The sequence below is a fragment of the Anguilla rostrata genome, chromosome 4 (genome assembly GCF_018555375.3).
Source record: "Anguilla rostrata isolate EN2019 chromosome 4, ASM1855537v3, whole genome shotgun sequence".
NCBI lineage: Eukaryota > Metazoa > Chordata > Actinopteri > Anguilliformes > Anguillidae > Anguilla > Anguilla rostrata.
In genome coordinates, this window is record NC_057936.1 from 13,497,105 (window position 1) to 13,514,302 (window position 17,198).

The 17,198-nt window shown below is 38.6% G+C and overlaps 2 protein-coding genes across 6 annotated transcripts in view; one reads left to right on the forward strand and one right to left on the reverse strand.

The window, feature by feature from the left end:
- The window catches only part of ccdc50a (coiled-coil domain containing 50a), a 34,747-nt gene extending 22,904 nt beyond the window's left edge, over positions 1-11,843 (reverse strand). For 2 of the 5 annotated variants that reach the window (XM_064330779.1, XM_064330778.1), the window contains exons 1-2: positions 11,557-11,843; positions 219-281 (exon numbers count right to left, since the gene is read on the reverse strand). In XM_064330779.1, the coding sequence (XP_064186849.1) occupies positions 219-281; positions 11,557-11,605 (112 nt within the window). In that variant the 5' untranslated portion in view covers positions 11,606-11,843. The remainder of the gene's footprint in view (positions 1-218; positions 282-11,556) is intronic. The other 3 variants (XM_064330781.1, XM_064330782.1, XM_064330783.1) reach the window with 3 other exon arrangements.
- Positions 11,844-14,855: 3,012 nt separating this feature from the next.
- On the forward strand, positions 14,856-17,007 carry uts2d (urotensin 2 domain containing). The gene is made up of 4 exons (XM_064334041.1): positions 14,856-15,016; positions 15,776-15,886; positions 16,235-16,272; positions 16,924-17,007. Exons 1-4 carry the CDS (start codon positions 14,917-14,919, stop codon positions 17,005-17,007), a joined length of 333 nt encoding a protein of 110 aa, XP_064190111.1. The 5' UTR covers positions 14,856-14,916.
- Positions 17,008-17,198: the final 191 nt, after the last annotated feature.

Sequence of the window (17,198 nt, forward strand, 5' to 3'; positions counted from 1 at the left end):
CGCGATTGGCCTGCTAAGGATAAAATGGAGAGCTGTGTTTACCTTTACTGGCAGAAACACAGAGATGTTTGGAAAGAGAGAGGAAGATGTTCTTGGTTTCCCATTCCCCTAGTTGCTGATCCAGAATCAGCAACCAATCTGCTCAGATACCTGGAACTGATCCTGAGCCAGCACTAGGGGATTACCTAACTTGCAGGGCAACAGAGAGGGTTACTTACTTTCCTGCTCCTGGAGGCTGTGGGCCAGCGTGTGGTCCTCCAGCACCGCAAAGTCCCGACACACTGTGGAAACAAGCACAGGCAAGATGGACTTCAGAATGGCGTCACAGGCTGTTGGTGTTACTGAAATGTGCTTATGAGGTGCATAGCTTCAGATTGCCACAGCTTGGTTCCAGAAGCATAACAAAGCCTGATTACATGTCGTGGGGCCATCAACCCAGACTTAAACAAGCTCCACTTTTCTCCGTAATTGTTTTGAACTAACTCATGTCCACCATCATGGCTTGGTGAGGAAACATACAGTGAAATCAAGGCAATGACTAATGAACTAAATATGATTGGTGCTTTCTTGATTAAGGTATTCAAATAAGGATAAGCCACGGGCCGGCCCTGATCTCAGAGTTTCAGTAGCAGACTATTTTTACCCTGGTCCATAAATAAAGCAAAAAAAAAAAAACATGAACTGAAACCACAGTCAAACCACAATGCTGGCTTGAGCTTCTTTTTACAGATGTCACAACTCGGTTAAATATGTTTGTGCGCCGGCTGAAACCTGTCCTGAAAGAAATAAATTACTTATAACTATAGGCAACTGAACACAGCAGTTGTCCTTGAATGTTAAGGTTGGTTAAGGGAGAATTCTTTCTACAGGCTAGTTCTTTTCATGAGGCACAATCTATTGTGCTAAACACTGTATTTAAGTGATTCAATCCTCTTGTAAAAGCAGGCTGCCCTGGAGATCCGCTAATGTCGATGCTCGACATTAGCTGATCAATTTAGCGTGCTAATTTGAGTCTGTTGCCTTAATCTGAGGGCCAGAGGAACAGTGTACTGTCTTTACACGCCTCCAGGCTCGGGGACAGACTACAGCCTGCTTACCTTGCACATGACACCTGGAACCTGTTCTTGCTGTTTTTGTCCTGAACACACCTGACACAGCATTCCAAAGGCAGCTGCACTTGATTTACTATTTCGATGTTTTCACCCAACCAGGGTGGCTTTCAGTACTTGTTCCGTGTTTCATTTCAATGTACAACGGGCCCCACGGAGATATCACTGTGTCCGCGTGATTTAATATGCCTATGGAGAAGATTCACTGACTTTCGGAAAAGGTGCAGGAGTAACAAGATGCATGTATGCATAACACAAAGTCATTCCCAGCATTAGTAGCCTAGACTGATAGTTCCTTAAAGGCTTTATACAGATGAAGGAGTATTGGGTAAATTGAAAATAAAGACACCAGATGAACAGGAGGGGAATAAATTTGATTTTGACCTTTTGACTTGTGTTTAATCGCTAAGAGGAAAGAAAAATTGGCAGTGCCCCTCGTCAGTGACTCATATTCCACATTATGACTACGGGCCATATTGGAGACGATGTGCATGATCTCCACCGTGGCATATCACTGCCATATCTAAAAAAGGTCATATTACAGTAACCTACTTAAGTGAACAGGCAGAGAATTGGCATTCATTCAAATTTGCCAAAAAGGTAAATAAACAGCTGGGAAATTATTTATAGGGCAGATGATAAAATATGCACATACAGAGGGAGCAAGGTTTTTATTTTGGCAATCTATGATGTTGCATTTTATGATAACAAAAATTAATAAATAAAATCTTTGGCAGTAAAGAGCTCACAGTTAAGCTCTCCTTAAAAATCTTGTGTTTGTGAAGTATGCTGGCTCAAGCTGTTCTGTCCTGACAGCTACTCTCAGGCCAACGGATTGGCTGTGTGGGCAGCTCAGCTTGTCTTGGCTTTAGTTTGCATATTTATGATGCCTGTTCAACACGATGAGTAAGCTGTGTATATGTTCCTTCTGCCACACATCGGCCAATATATGAGACTTCACAACTGCCTAATTGTTATTGAAGACATTTTTAATGAGATGCATTTGAGGATAAAAACAGGGTAGAGGTGCACATATGTAATGCTTCCACATGTGGCCATTGGTATTGTGATGTCATTAATATACAACTACAATCACCTTGCATGGGCAACTTGTAGAATGTAGGAATGTAGCAAAATCCAGAAAGTGAAGCACACCTCAAATCTACCTTTCTCAAGCATCCTCGACATGGCAACGTCATCTACATTCACATCAGATGATGTCACTGATATGATGATGGTGTAAACAACAATCAAAATGCCCCATCCAGACCAAATAAAGAAAAGCCATTTCAAAAAACTGTAATTAAACAGGTTTTCAGGGGGGTAGTAATTTCTGTGGCGTACTATGTGTGAACCTTAATCAGCTGATGGGGCCAAAACATTAGGCTATATGTGAGAGCGTGTGTCTTTGTAACGGCTTTTCTCACACCATGTACACTTACAATGAAATCATAGGAAAGCAACATCTACAGCTCAAAATCAAATGTGTGTATGAACCTGATGAACAGGAACACCAAATGGACATGTGCAATCACCAGTCAACAGGACGCCAAGAAAACCGAGAGAAGCCAAGCCGTTCGCATTTGTTGAGCATAATGTTGAAATCTGGCCATTTATGACATCATTCTCTAATTGCTGAAAGCTGACACATGACTAACACTCAAGGGACAGTTTTCTCTGGATGTGCAGCCTTTCTTTTTTTCCAGAATCTGTTACGACCTGCCATCCAGAAACACAGCTATGCAGTCCCAATCTCAACAGTTGTTTCTTCAGTTCCCCTTTTAAAATCCATTTGCACCATATTCCCTGACCATTTAAAAGCAATTTAGCAGCAGGTTATTAAAAATTAAACATTTTGGAACCAGACAGACCACCGTAATGCCCCCAACAGTCAGAAACTATATGAGCAGCTCTGCTGAAAGATAACCTCATCTTCATGAATAATGAATAAGTAAAACAGTACATTACTACGAAGTTTAGTGGAGCATTTCATTGCTAATTAAAACCTTGTAGCTAGCAACTATTAGCTACAACATCTGTAATGCTGTTGTTAGCTAATGTACACCAAAAAGCATAGGAAAAGGAAATTCAGTGCTTCCCATATAGTCCTTCACACCCTAATAGGCAATGGATAAGACTGAGACCAGAGTTGGGGTTCAAACATTCTATGGTCTCATTGGTCTTCTGCACTACAACCCAACAAATTAACTGCCCGTGCAGTCAGTTCTCTCCCTCATGGGTTACCATTCACTGATTGGTTGAGCAGCACCTGATGTGTGCCATTACCATAGTAACCCAACCACAGCTCAGGGTAATCAAAGACATCTAGTGTCAGGAAATACAATTAGTGGGGATAGTGACAGATACACACGCATGCAAGAATATGAGTGCTGTAAAAAAAGCTTAATGTTGTTGTCACCACTTCACAGCTGAATCTCTTTGGTGAAAGAACTGGTAAAAATGTTTTTTTTGCCATATTAATGTTGTCTGTGAATCATAGGCAAAGCACTTCAATTGCCTTATGCTGATTAAATTCAAGTTGATAAACGAAATGTTTAATGCATCAACATAAACAAATGGGTTCTTGTTACAAGAAAACTGAACAATCTTTTATTTTGTTCTCTAGTGGTACATGCAAAATTTCTTTCTAGTCCACGCACGTACTTCCAAAGCTTACAACATATGTCACGCCCCCAGATACACTCCTGGTTGTGACACAGCAGAAAAACACAGCAAAGTGAAAATGCAAGCTACAAGACAACAGGCCACATGTGAACAATCGGTGACACGGAATGCGAGGACTTGGGTGACTCACTAATATACAATAACGTTGCATGGCAATACTGCTTCATCTACGTGTACCATTCATTTGTAAATCAGAACATTATTGTCCGGTAGATCTGGCTCCTTTGTTGTAAATCAAAACCCATTCTTTAGCCAGAGCACCAATGCCTCCATGTTTAGACGAATGTTGTGCCCTGTGGATACTCTTCAGCTTGGAGGTCCAACAGCAGTGGTAGCGGAGATGGTAAATGTACAGCAAAACATTCTACCTTCCAGACTCCCTAAACCTCCATATTTTCGCCTGGATGGCTGCTGTCAAAACACTTATCTGGTAAAGTGATTACAGGCCTTGTGCTGAAATGAACTCCTGAATCACAATTCTATTAAACCCACATTGTGCCGATATCCATTACATGCTAAAAGCAGCTTGATTAAATTGGATATCCAAACAATACTTAAACACAATTATCTGGTCACCATTCATTTGAAATACTCCTGTTCAACAGCAAATAATGAGTTTTGGTAATTGTGAAACATGACGAATGGCTGTCATGGGGTCCCTGGATTGGAAAGTGGTTTAGGAGCTTTCAAAATGCTACAAGCTCTTTCTGGAATATGGACATCTTTTCAGCAAGTATAAAAACATTAAATCTCCATACTTAACTTAAAAAGTATTTTTCAACACCAGCGATTTACTTGTAGATAACAATGTAATCTATGTTTTTATTGACCGGAAACAGATAACAGAAAATGAATCTAATACAGTGGTTCCAAAGGATGTAGTCAAGATAATATTTGGATAACATTGTGAGTTGTGCATCCTTGATCCCATTGCATTCACATAACAAAGCTGACCTATTTTGTCTGTCTGAGAGCAGAAACCCAAACAAAGGGAAACATTCAGTGATTCATTTAAAAAGCAAATTCTTATTGTCATCCAATATGTTGAGCAGTTGGAGCTCACCAATCAGTGTGCATTCCCAGCCAAAATGATTCAGACCTTGATTCAGTTTATCCAGATACAAAAGCCAAACCGTGCTCTATCCGTACATGCACACATCTAGAGTTGGACTACAGTGAACATGATACAGTGCCGTTCTGAAAGCCTGGCTTGAACATCTGCAGCGCGTAGGCAGTGATAAATAAAAGACGAATGCAAAAGATACGGCCCATTCAACATGCTCACGTTAGCCTAACAGACACCTCTGGGGAGCACGGCCAAGAATCAAAAACAACGCACTCTCACTTCCAGAACGGCATCCTTGAAATTCCGTGGACTGACAGCAGCTGTTTCTCAACCACAAGGGAGGCCCTTCTACGCACAGGATGAGCTCAGACGAGTCTCAGAGGGCCACTTCCTCCACATACCGAACGTGCGGCAGACGCAGCGCAATGCGATATCCGCGCTTTCGATCGATGGACTCGGCCAGTAATTAGCGTACATTTCATCTTCCATTAGTGTCCATTTCTGTCAGGCCATATGCCAACAGCGAAAGCGGATGACAGACATGGACACTTTAAAATAAGTCTCATAACAGAAACGTAGTTATTATTCCACCTTAGATAGAACAGTAAAAACTGTTTTTCCAGGTTTATACTATTCAGCAGGGCTGAAACCAGCCTGGCTTGTATAGGTTCAGGATGGATTTCCATTAGGCATGTTTTGCCATGATATGGACCTCAGTCCGCTAACATTAATGATAACCTACTCATAAGAGACTGTACGGAAGTTTGGCAAGTCGATCGCCAAGTTTTCTCTACCGTCTAAATTGGTGCTCAAAACAAATGAGGCAAACAGGGACTAGGGGGAAAAGAGAATCACAGCTGGTGATCGCAGCCCAAAACTAGGCTGACCAGACGTCCTAATTTTCCTGGATATTTCCAAATGCATAAAAATGCCTGGTTAGGTTTTGCTCATTCCATAGACCACATACAGGCTAAACAAATAGCCTAGTATTGTGTTTATAACACCTACCAGCCCTTGTCCCTCTTTTGCAATCCAATATATGGTCACCCTACAAAAACGGAGGTACAGTTCATAAAAACATATTTTTCTTCCTTTATTTGTTTAAGGATGTTGAAATGTAGTCTTAAGTGACATTTACAGATATTTGAAATCCAGATATTTGCCTCCATTGTGGCAAAGAACAGAAAAGCCATACTGGGTCGTCAAGTTGAAAATGGGGGAGTAGCCTAATTTGGGTAAAAACGTGAGGCCCAGAACAGTACTTTCATCATCTAAGACAAGCCATTTAAGCTGATGCAAGAGACAAAACTATTGCTTTAACAATTAACAACTCATTGTATAGCCAAAATAATGCCGTCTGCATATGTTAGTTAGAATGGCAAATCTATCCTAATAGCATTAGTTAAATCAGGTGGTGCCGGGAAGACATTAGATAGCAAACTGTTCACATTCTCGCCTCAGATTTCAAAAGCTAAAAGAAAAATGTACTATTGGTCTTTTCTGGTTCATAAAAGCTTTCCTATTATGGTGCTGGCTTCTGTGCACTGGATGAACTGTATGAAAGCTGAGCAGAACTAAAACTGAGCAGAACTAAAACAAGCCAACGTTTGGCCTTAAAGTGCACAGTGCAGAACGCTAAAGGACATTTAGATGTTCTTTTCCTGTTTCTATTCCTGCTTCTTTACCAGAACTCCGCTTCAGCACTTTCAGTTCCAAAACTGAACTTCCTGCGTTGTCACTGACAGAACCAAAATGGTAACTTTCCCTTTAAAATCCAAAAATCTCAAACCTTAAATACCACTTATTTCAAAACCAAAAAGTACCTCAGGGTTCTTTACAGTAGAAAACTATCTTTAGTTTAGGTGCATAATTAAATAAGAAGCACTTATGGCTTGCAACTCTTCTGAGTCTTGCCTACAGACTCCAAAGATTCACCCCTTCGCATACTTCTTCAGAAAGTACTTCCATTGCCTACAAGCTGCCAAATTCGTAATGGATTAGGCTAAATAGAACAATATGGGATACAAAATAATCCATTAGTGCAAATAGTGGTTTGACATTATTGATAAATACAAAATCCTTACATTAAGCCTAAGCTCTTTATTGTTTTGTCTTTAGCATGAGCTTCTTGAAGGTAAGGAAAAAAAAAAAAGAAACTGGTTTTCATTTTATATTTTTCATTTTCACTTATCGTGAGGCCTAAGCTATTATCGAGGCTATCATTAAAGTAAGATTATGCCTGTTTTTTCAAACCAGAAACATGCTATTTACAAAGGTATACTGTAATTATCACTTGTGTACTGCCAAAGAGTGAAAAATTCAAATGCCAGAACACAGCCTCTGTATTTTGCTTTGAGAGTTATTCTAAAGTTAAGAAATGGCAACTGTTCCAAAAGAGAAGCCAAATTTACCCAGTCATAATAAATCATTGGATAACTGGGAGCTGATGGATCACTCATCCTGAGTTTCACTGTAATGATGTGGCCCACGGCCTGTTACCAAATCCTGACTAATTACCATGCCAACTGTTGCCGGCAGCTCCACAGGGTTGTGCATGTTTGATTGTAGCATCAGACAAAGGGAGCGTTTCAGGTTGATGGACTGATCTCATCTCATCGCAAACTGATGGAGGATATTGATACAATCCCACAAGTATTATTTTTCATTCCAAATTGGATAAAAAATAAAAATTAAGACATAACAAACTAAATACTATCCTAAATTTTGAGTTGTCTCTGGCTGACAACCTGAAAGTCAGAGCTTATCTGCCAAGAGGTCCCATCAAGCACTCAGAGTTCAGCAATCATTTGAGAACAACACAAACAAACAACAAAGTGAACAATTAGGGACTACATATAAAGTAATCATTAGTGCAAAGCTACAAAAATGACACTGCTATAGATGGGGGAAATGAAACAACGTACAAACAATGTGAAAACCCACAAAAGAGTAAAAATACACGGTTTACTGACAGTTCCATAAAATTTCTACTGAATGCAACTTATCTTTAGACCAGTGGATGAAGAGTACAACAGATTAGTGCAGAACACAAAAAAGACTGCCTGAATCTGAGACAGATACAGATGAAGGTGAAACACGTCAAAAGGCGTACGGGAAAAGTTCAGTGAGAGGTGTGCAATTTAAATATTTATGATTTCACAGCATAGCAATATTTTATTTTAATCTGCATTTTCATGTAAAGCACTTTGGGCTACAAGTTTTTCATGAAAAGTGCTATACAAACACAGTTATTATTATTAACATACAGTCAACTATGCAATGAAAATTTAGCCTGATTGCTGATTTGTATAACGGGAAAGTCAAAGAACTGATGAAAATAGCTAACGGCAATCAGATCCACAGACAAAAAAGATCATTAAGTTTTGCATATTTCATTTAATTCACAAAGGCAATCATTTACAGGTGATTTATGAGCCATTCTAGCAGACACACTGTAGCCCATCTACAGACTGTGAATTAGCCTACTCCACAGTGGCGGAGGGCACTATGACATTTTCAAATGGATTTAAATGGGTTAATTTAAGAGACCGATTGCATTTTCCTCTATTAATGTGAGCAACACGGTTAAGGCAAGCAAGCAACATCATTCCTTAGGCCTGAGACTAGGGGCACCAGAATTCACAAAACCTACAATAAAAGCACACAACTGCATATCGACAGATTCATAGCAGAAGCAAATAAAACACTAAACTGTCAATATATTCATAAAACATTCAATAAAAGAACATAAAAGACCAAAGGACACTACAACATTGAAGAGGAACATGTGGTTCAGTCAAAAAGCTCAAAAAAAGCTCAAAAAGCTCTGAGAGTTTTAACTCAATATCACAACAAACAATGTTTTTTTGCTTTGAAAATCTTTTTGAAAAATCAGCCTTAATGCCAAGATCATATATTACAATACATGGATCATTTTTCTATGCTATGGAAAATGGATCTCTATCTAAAAAAACAAGATTACAATATGTGTGTCATTTTCCTATTGGGGGGGGGGGTCACTTTTCTATACTAGAATCATGACCTGAGGGTTAAGATATAAAAGTGACCCTTGCTTCTGTTTTCCATGGGGTAAGATTTCTGGACAACACTGGGTTTGATGAGAACTGTCACTCTGAACTTAAAAAGAATGTGCTGAGGAAAACACCCAATATCTCTGGATCAATGTGATACAGCTGAAAAAAACATTTCACAGTTTAACATTGGAAGGCCAATCTTCCGATACTTGATACACTTTTTGTACGTCGCTTTGGATAAAAGCGTCTGCCAAATAAATGTAATGTAATGTCCAATGCTTGCCATTAGTTCTTAGGCACAGGTTTTCACACATCAACATAAATACATAAAAACCGGCAGTAAAACGACCGACAGTGATGATTAAATTTAACAACAAAGTATAGACCACTGACCTTAATTTATATAAATGTGTGACCTTCACAGCTGCCTCTGTTTGGATTTAGGCTACTTGCCCCTAGTGGGAACACTTTCCATCTGTTCGCCTAAAACTATTTTAGTAACATGGTAGAGCACGCTGCTCGTTTCAAATCAATGCCCCCCCCCTCCTAAAAGAAAAACCATGTTATATGTTCATTGTGGACACTGTAATGTATTTCCGCATTGCTACGCTAATTCAAACATGTTTTAAGTGCCAATGGGCAAAAACATTCCTCTGTTTCCCCCATTTTACTCAGGCACCTAATTAAGTGGTAACTGAATGTTTAACTAAGAAAACTGTGCCAATTAACAGAAAGCCTGTTTAGCTCATGGTTTGAAATAGAGGCTCCATAAACCCCTGGGTGGTGGACAACTGAAACTCTATGTCTCTCCTGACAGTATGTATGAATTATTAATTCAAACATCAGGGGACTAAAAAGTATACTTGAGTTTATGGTTATTTGCTGGACTGAAGAGATCATCTGAATATTAAAGTTTTGAGGTTTAAACTTGAGGTTCTTTTTAGATATGTAAATTAACAACAGGCATACATCATTCTTCCAACATTGCAAGAATACTCACATAAAGACTTGCCCACACACCCACTACAGAAACCATCAGAGAACATTTGTGAAGGGAGCTGAATCATGCTTGATCAATCAGTATTTAGCAAATGTCTCCAGTGAGGTGACAACAATCCATGAACAAACTGAGCTGCACCTCCCCAGACCCTTAGGACATTATTGTTGCTCAAATACACAGCTTATACTATATCAAAGCAAAATGATACATTTGACATCCTTCAAAAAGCATGAGTATGGAGTAGTGGTTAGGCAATTGGACTTGGGCTAGCCTCTAACAAGCATTAAAACACTAAGTGCCTCTTGAAAATGCCTCCTACAGGCCTGTATCTATCCTTGATATTCATGTGCCATTTACCACATCTGGATTGTCTGAAAGTAGAGTTTTATCTCCATACGGAGACACAGTTTGGACCAGTTAAACTATACTGGCCTTGAATTCTATGTTGGCCCAACAGACTGCTGTGCTGGAACACTTGGTGACAATATTGGAAAACAGGCTGATTAAATTCCCTTTGGAGTGATGGTGGTGGTGATGTTGGCGGCACACGTTTCATATTCTGATGTATCATATTCATAGGACTCTTTAGGACTTCAAATGTGACAGCTGCTCCTTATCAAATAAGTCACCAAGTTCTCGTCTGGCCCTGTCTACTCACGTGTTGAAAATTGTATCACATAGTAGCACATCATAATACGATATGGAGTCGCGTATCACAGCTACATCGAGTTTATCATGAAACACTTCATCGTGTTCAGTTAGGACCATCGCCTTGCCATGCACAGGCTAGGAAAAAAAGAAAAGCTACTCATATGTATTATTTCTAAGACACGCTTTATGTAGGCGTGTCTCAGAAAATGTAGGATATGCGTCCACTATTAATCTACATTTGTGTGTGACTTCCAACGTTTCGTTTCCATCGCATTACCTTATTGTAAATTTGCTACGGCTTATTTACACATATAATAAGAAATATGATTACGTATCAGCCTACCTTGGCCTTTTGCTTTCCCGATGCAAACATTAATAGCCTAACGTTGTCAGAGAGCTATCGGAGAGGTGTCCATAGAGTGTAATTCAGGCAGTGCTACACTACGGGAATCCATTGTTTATTGTACGTTAGTTACGTTCTCTCATATTCAAAATGTACAAGATAGCGAATTGGGGAAAGGCTTGAAGATCTACAATACAGTTTCTCAACGGGTTATCTCCCTGCGTGTATTTAAGAGTGTGAAACACAGAGGACTTCACAATTTCAGCTAGCTACATAGCTAATTATTAGCCAGACATACAAGCACAAACATCACACGCATGAAAATATGTGTAACTTGGCTGGCCAGTTCGTTCCAAGCCGCATAACGTACACGAAAAATATTTAGAAGTTTAGACTATGTGACGCGTATTTTAAAAGAATATAATATGCTTGTCCCTTTACAAAGAGCTGGATAAGACAAACCGGTTAACTAATAAGCTAACATTACATGAAAGGACAATATAGCTAAAATAATTTTGTCATATTGCTCATACACTTGCTTTTGTCCATTTCCAGTTTGGCTAAGGTGTAGCTATAGCGCTATACGGGACCACGCATTACACTTGGACGTAAAAACAAAATCTGACATGTCAAACGGATGTAGACACATGTAGCTATATACAACTTACCTTCTTTTACTCCAGGTAATTTGTTCTGATCAATACTAAAATCAGCCATGTTGGTGATATTTCAATCGCAGTTAGTGTTGAATTATGTGAATTACGTTACAACTCGATTTTCCGAAGGTTATCTGAGACTGATTGATAGCTTTCTGGTAGGTACCCGAAGAATGTTGCCCGTATGTGCCTTTGATTAGTTTTTTGTGACCGCCTTACTGGCTGGCAGACAAAATTTTTCACTCAGGAGTAGGACCTCCCTCTCGCTCTTCTGCAGATGCGAATTTGATGCAATGAAACAATCAGGAAAACGCTGCTGTGATAGCTACGGAAAGCAAGATAGATCAAACTGCCTAGCGCAGTATTGCGAAGTCGAATGCAGCAAAAGCGAGAGGAACCACAGCTTTTCATTGATACACCATTATGATGGTGTCATCGGCCAGCCACATTCACTGTATCTGTCTGCCCGTTGTTGTTGTTATAATATTTAAAACGCTGACAAATCATTACAAGGATTATTTAAGGCAGATTAAATATTAGATGAATCTCATTTTATAAGTCAGCATTGATTTTGTTAAAGCTATTATACGTTTGTGCCTTAGAAAGAAAACCAGTATCTATGATTCTTGAAATCATGTGAACTTTTTGTTAGCTAATTGCACAAAAAAGTAAACATGTTTCTTTTATGGCATGTTCAACAAATAACCCCGCTAGTGCAACCAGACACATCTGAATTAGTGAGGAACAAATGTTGCCATATGTCTCAGCAGTAATCAGTCCATCTGTTTATTTATCCATCTTCCAATCTATTGTATGGTAATATGTGCATATCCTGTATATCCTGACAAAAAGCCATTTTGAGAGAGAGAGAGAGAGACTTTTAAAAAACCCTTCATTTAACATAACTTTAAACAAAGGGCATTAGAAATAAAAAATAAAGAAACAAACCATACTGATAACCTTATATCCCACCCAATTGAGCTACCCTCAAACAACACCAACAAAACAAAGACCCAAATAAACAAACCAAAGAATATAGAAAAAATACCAATCCTTGCTTAACACATAGTTACTATGTGACTATGTTACTAGTTACTAGAGAGAGAGAATATTAAAATTAGATTAGTGTAATATGTTTTTCTTTCTGAGAGGGCAGATATGAAGCACTCCAGCATACAGACACATACTGATTAGAAGCATATTCCTTTTGTCTCTCTCACACATACAGTACAACAGTCCAAGTGAGCTAATATGTTTACACAGGAGCCACAAAGCACCTGTTTCCCATTTCCTGTTTAGACGCACAGGGTTTGTGATGTAATTACTGTAGCAGGAGGCATAAAAGTGAACAGAAACAGAGAAATTTGCTCTTTATTCCCTTTCTTTTTCTTTTTTTTTCAGTTGGAGAGGACATTTGATGACTTCAAAAATGACAAAATTTGAGAAAAACACAGAACAAATCATAAAACAAACACAAAACAGAAAACTGTGAAAACTAAACTGATTTATCTCACAGCTTTACGGTGTCAGCATGTACATTGTATCAATGTTTTTTCTTAAGCTGTATATCTCACAATAATTATATTTTATGTGCATACCTACACAGTTTCTCCTGAATATGAACAATTAAACTGTAGTTCTTTCAACAAAATTTTATAAGCTATCTGCAGTGACAAATGAGTTTCAATTAAGATTCAAGCTGTTTCCTCACGTCTCACTATCTTGATTCCTTTTATTTATGCTCCCCCTAGTGACTACAGTGAATGCTGCACTTTCTGTGTTCAAGGAGTTGTACAGTATATCTCCATCATTTACTACTTTCTGTGGTGTGTGCCACAGCATGACTTGTCTGCTATTTCACAACATGGGCAAATGTTTATGGTCCAAGAGGAGGACAGATGTATGGAGTATCCTTCCCACACACCCCACACAGCACACGCACACACAGACAGCAATAACAACAAGAACGACAACAATGGCGACTAATACTACTACAATTAATATACGCATTTAACTTTTAACAAATGACATCATACATGATATCATAACAAATTTGGATTTATTGAAAAGTAATATGCCATGTTTACACATAATTAGCTAGTGTATTGGGAGGGGATAATGGCAAAACCTGGAAGCAAAATAATGACATAATATAGCTTGTATTTAATTTAAACAAATACATTTTATTCAAACCTATTAAATGACCTGATTATAATCTGTCAAAGGACCGGTATGTTAGACATTTTTTGTGCCATAGCAAGATTTCAAAATTTCATTCCATATTCAAAAACTATAGAATACAACAGAATTTGTTTTGTGTCTTTGTATTTTATATTATTTTAAATGTAATATATCCAAGCTAGTAACACTAAAATGCTGTTGAACCAAGCATTAAAAACACAGCTTGGCAAACAGAAATTAATGTATCATCAACATAAAAAAATGTATTGTTATATTTTCCAAAAATTACACAAACTACATTGCACTATATTAAATTCCTGTAAGGGAATCCATTGCATTTTGAACATCTTTGGATCTGATGTTATCCCTTATTAAACAGTAAGTCAGTATTTAAGTATTAAGTCAGTACTACTATTCACAGGTTGCTATATAAGAAAACTCTCAACTTACTGTTCAGCCAATTGTAGATTTACATTGTATTTTTCAGATGATGCCAGGCCTCAGTGTCTTTGTGAAAGAGATGAACAATGTGGCAGATGCCATTATGGTGATGAGGCTGACTTCAAGTGGCTCAGGATCTCAATTTCATTAAAACTGTATAAATACTGTGGCCCTTTGATGTATGACTTTGATGGATGACCAGAATGACATTTGCTGTTAGAGAGAGGCACTGGGGTCATGTAAGTTACCCTGTGATGGATGCTGAAGCATTTCAAAGTGGAGCCAAAGCTTACCTTCGGCATTGGATTGAAGAGCCCATCTCCACAATGGCATCACTTACGACAATTAATTCAGATCTCCAATTCACCGCAACTGAACACCCCCCCCCCCTTTTTTTTTTCTTTTTTTCAGGTGTTTAAATTAATTAAATCAAAGTGGAGAAAACAATATGCCAAGGGTACATACCTTGCCGCCCATAAATTTAACATTCACTTGATGAAGTGATTCATTTCTTGCCTGAATCTATTTTTCAGCTGAGGAAGTTTATCAGACGTGGATATAACTGCAAATCTTTGTACACCTGTCAGCCAGTTGACGGAAGCTGCCACGTCCACCTCTTGATTTGCAGCCATGCGGGTTCCCTCTCTCCCCCTCCTATTCCAGGCCCCGATTAAAGGAATTGCCCGAGATGGAACGGTGGCAGAAGACTGGTAGACGTTGACTTTCAGACAGCACAGCTCCTCCGGTGTCATGGACAGAGTCCTTTCTACAAATCTGTATCTCGGTCTCTTGGCCTTAATGCTGCTGCACAGAACGCATATTGTGCAAGGCCACAGCCTCTTGAGTCCAGGTAAGTCACAGACAATTCTCTCAAATGCTTCTCATTTCACTCACTTTCTTTGCCTAATGGAAACCTGGATGGTATGACATACGTGAATCGCACTGGTAGCAATAACTTAAGCCTCAATGTTGGATGGTAAAATGTGTTTCCTTTCACTCGTGGTCGTAGGCAGATATTGGCGTTTTAGACGAGTTTGAAGAGAGCATAATCAACCATTTCTTTTTCAAATCCAGTTAATAGTCTTTGATATGAAAATAAAATTATACGAATATGTTAACCTACGGGCTTTCCTGAGTTGGCTATTTAAAGGAATACATGTTTAACTTTTGTGATTGCCTAAGATAGATACCTTTTTTATTATCTATTATTTGAGCAAGCTAATCAAGAATGAGCCTTTCTGACCCATTTATTTCATGAGATTGAATGAGAGTAAATTGAGGCTGACTTCATTCAGCCTCACAATGAAAATACTGTCTGCCCAGTGGATCTAATCTAAGCCTTTCTTTTTAGATTCAATTTTCATATGGCTATTGTGTATTCACTGGCTTTTCTACGGTGTATGGCATTGACATTTTTTGGAAATATTTTATTAAATCTTTGTACTGCCAATTGTATTATCATCCATGTGTAAAATATATATGTTCAGAAGTATCTATGCATTTTATTGATATTAATTTGATTTGAATGTATGTCACTGATGTAAAATAAAATTACAATGATATCAATCTGTATATACTTCACGTGTGTTTGCTTTTGTTTGGGTTTTAGAAAACCATGTGCTTGGGCCAAAAGAAGAAACAGATGTTCAGAACAAGATACTTGCATTACTGTTGCATAAAAGCCTGGCGCCACTACCAGTGGACAGAAATGAAGCTATCGGTAAGGCAGTTCATAAAAGAAGTAAATGATGATAATAAATCATTAAACAGCTATTTGCGCAGATTAATGAATTAAATAAGCCATCCATAAACAATTAGTGAGCAGTAAACTGTGTTAATGTTACTTATCTTATTGCACAATACATAATGCATGCAAAATAAAATGTACCATTTTAATGAAAGAGCTTAGGGTCGACCGAGCGAGGGACTCCCACAGATAGTCTATCTGTGTTTTTATGTTTTTACATATAAAAACATACAGAAGCCCCTCTTGCACATTCCATTTCTCCTGTGCAGTCATGCCCAATGATATGCTCCTGCTAACTGTCTATTTTAATGCCCTTAATAGGTCTGGAAATGGCCAGAAAAATATCAGAGCTCCAGGAGGTAAAGTATGCACATGTATGACCATAGACTATTCAACTGATTGGAAGTTCTTTGTAGCAGTTAACCCCTGGCAAATCAATATACTGTAGCAATTTGCTAATGGCTTTAAATGATTCCTGTAAGATGTAGTTTTTTTTGCGCTGTTGCTATAGGAAATGGCATTGACCATGTCCTGGATATGTGAAACTCCTTGTTTTTGTCTTTGCTTTTTTTATGTTTGTTTGTTGACATCATGATCAGACTAACTGTCATTGGCAAATATCTCAGCAGGGAATGGGTTTGGGCTGCTTGAGAGCTTCTCAGTTCTGTTCACTGAGCAGTGAGTTTAGATTTCATGGCCATGTAATTAATATCAGTGCATGGGTCGGAGGGAGTCATAGTACACACTCAGTAGGGCTGTAGATTACACATTCTATAGGATTGTATTGTACACACTCAGTAGGGCTGTAGATTACACATTCTATAGGATTGTACAGTATACATTCAGCAGGTATGTACAGTTCAGTATGGCTGTTTAGTATGTGTTCAGTAGAGCTGTACACAGTCAGCAGGGCTGAGATAGCTCCTGCCATGTTAGGCTCAGTCTCAGCACTGCGACGGTATTCCAACGAGCCTCAAGGTTTCTTCTGACCATGATAATCTGTCCTTCAGCTGGAGGCTTTGAAAAAAGACCTTGACCTGCAGAGGGATTTTGTCTCAGACACAGTGATGCCTCTTCCACAAAAGATGGAGTGATAATCCAGGTATCAAGCCATTCACAGTGCATTGATGCACCGGTACTCATGACACTGATGATTCATGATGTTTAGCACTCTTTTCACATTCAGGTATCACTATATTTACAATGGAATATTCATATTTTATTGAAGAATTATGAATGTGTGCCCAGATGTGTACAAATGGAAACAAGCGCATGTTCGTTATTT

Bases quoted from the DNA above. Each gene is read 5' to 3' on its own strand.
- uts2d (XM_064334041.1), top strand. From the start codon at position 14,917: ATGGACAGAGTCCTTTCTACAAATCTGTATCTCGGTCTCTTGGCCTTA. The intron at 15,017-15,775 runs GTAAGTCACAGA...TTTGGGTTTTAG, and splicing joins CCACAGCCTCTTGAGTCCAG to AAAACCATGTGCTTGGGCCA. The intron at 16,273-16,923 runs GTAAAGTATGCA...TCTGTCCTTCAG, and splicing joins AAATATCAGAGCTCCAGGAG to CTGGAGGCTTTGAAAAAAGA.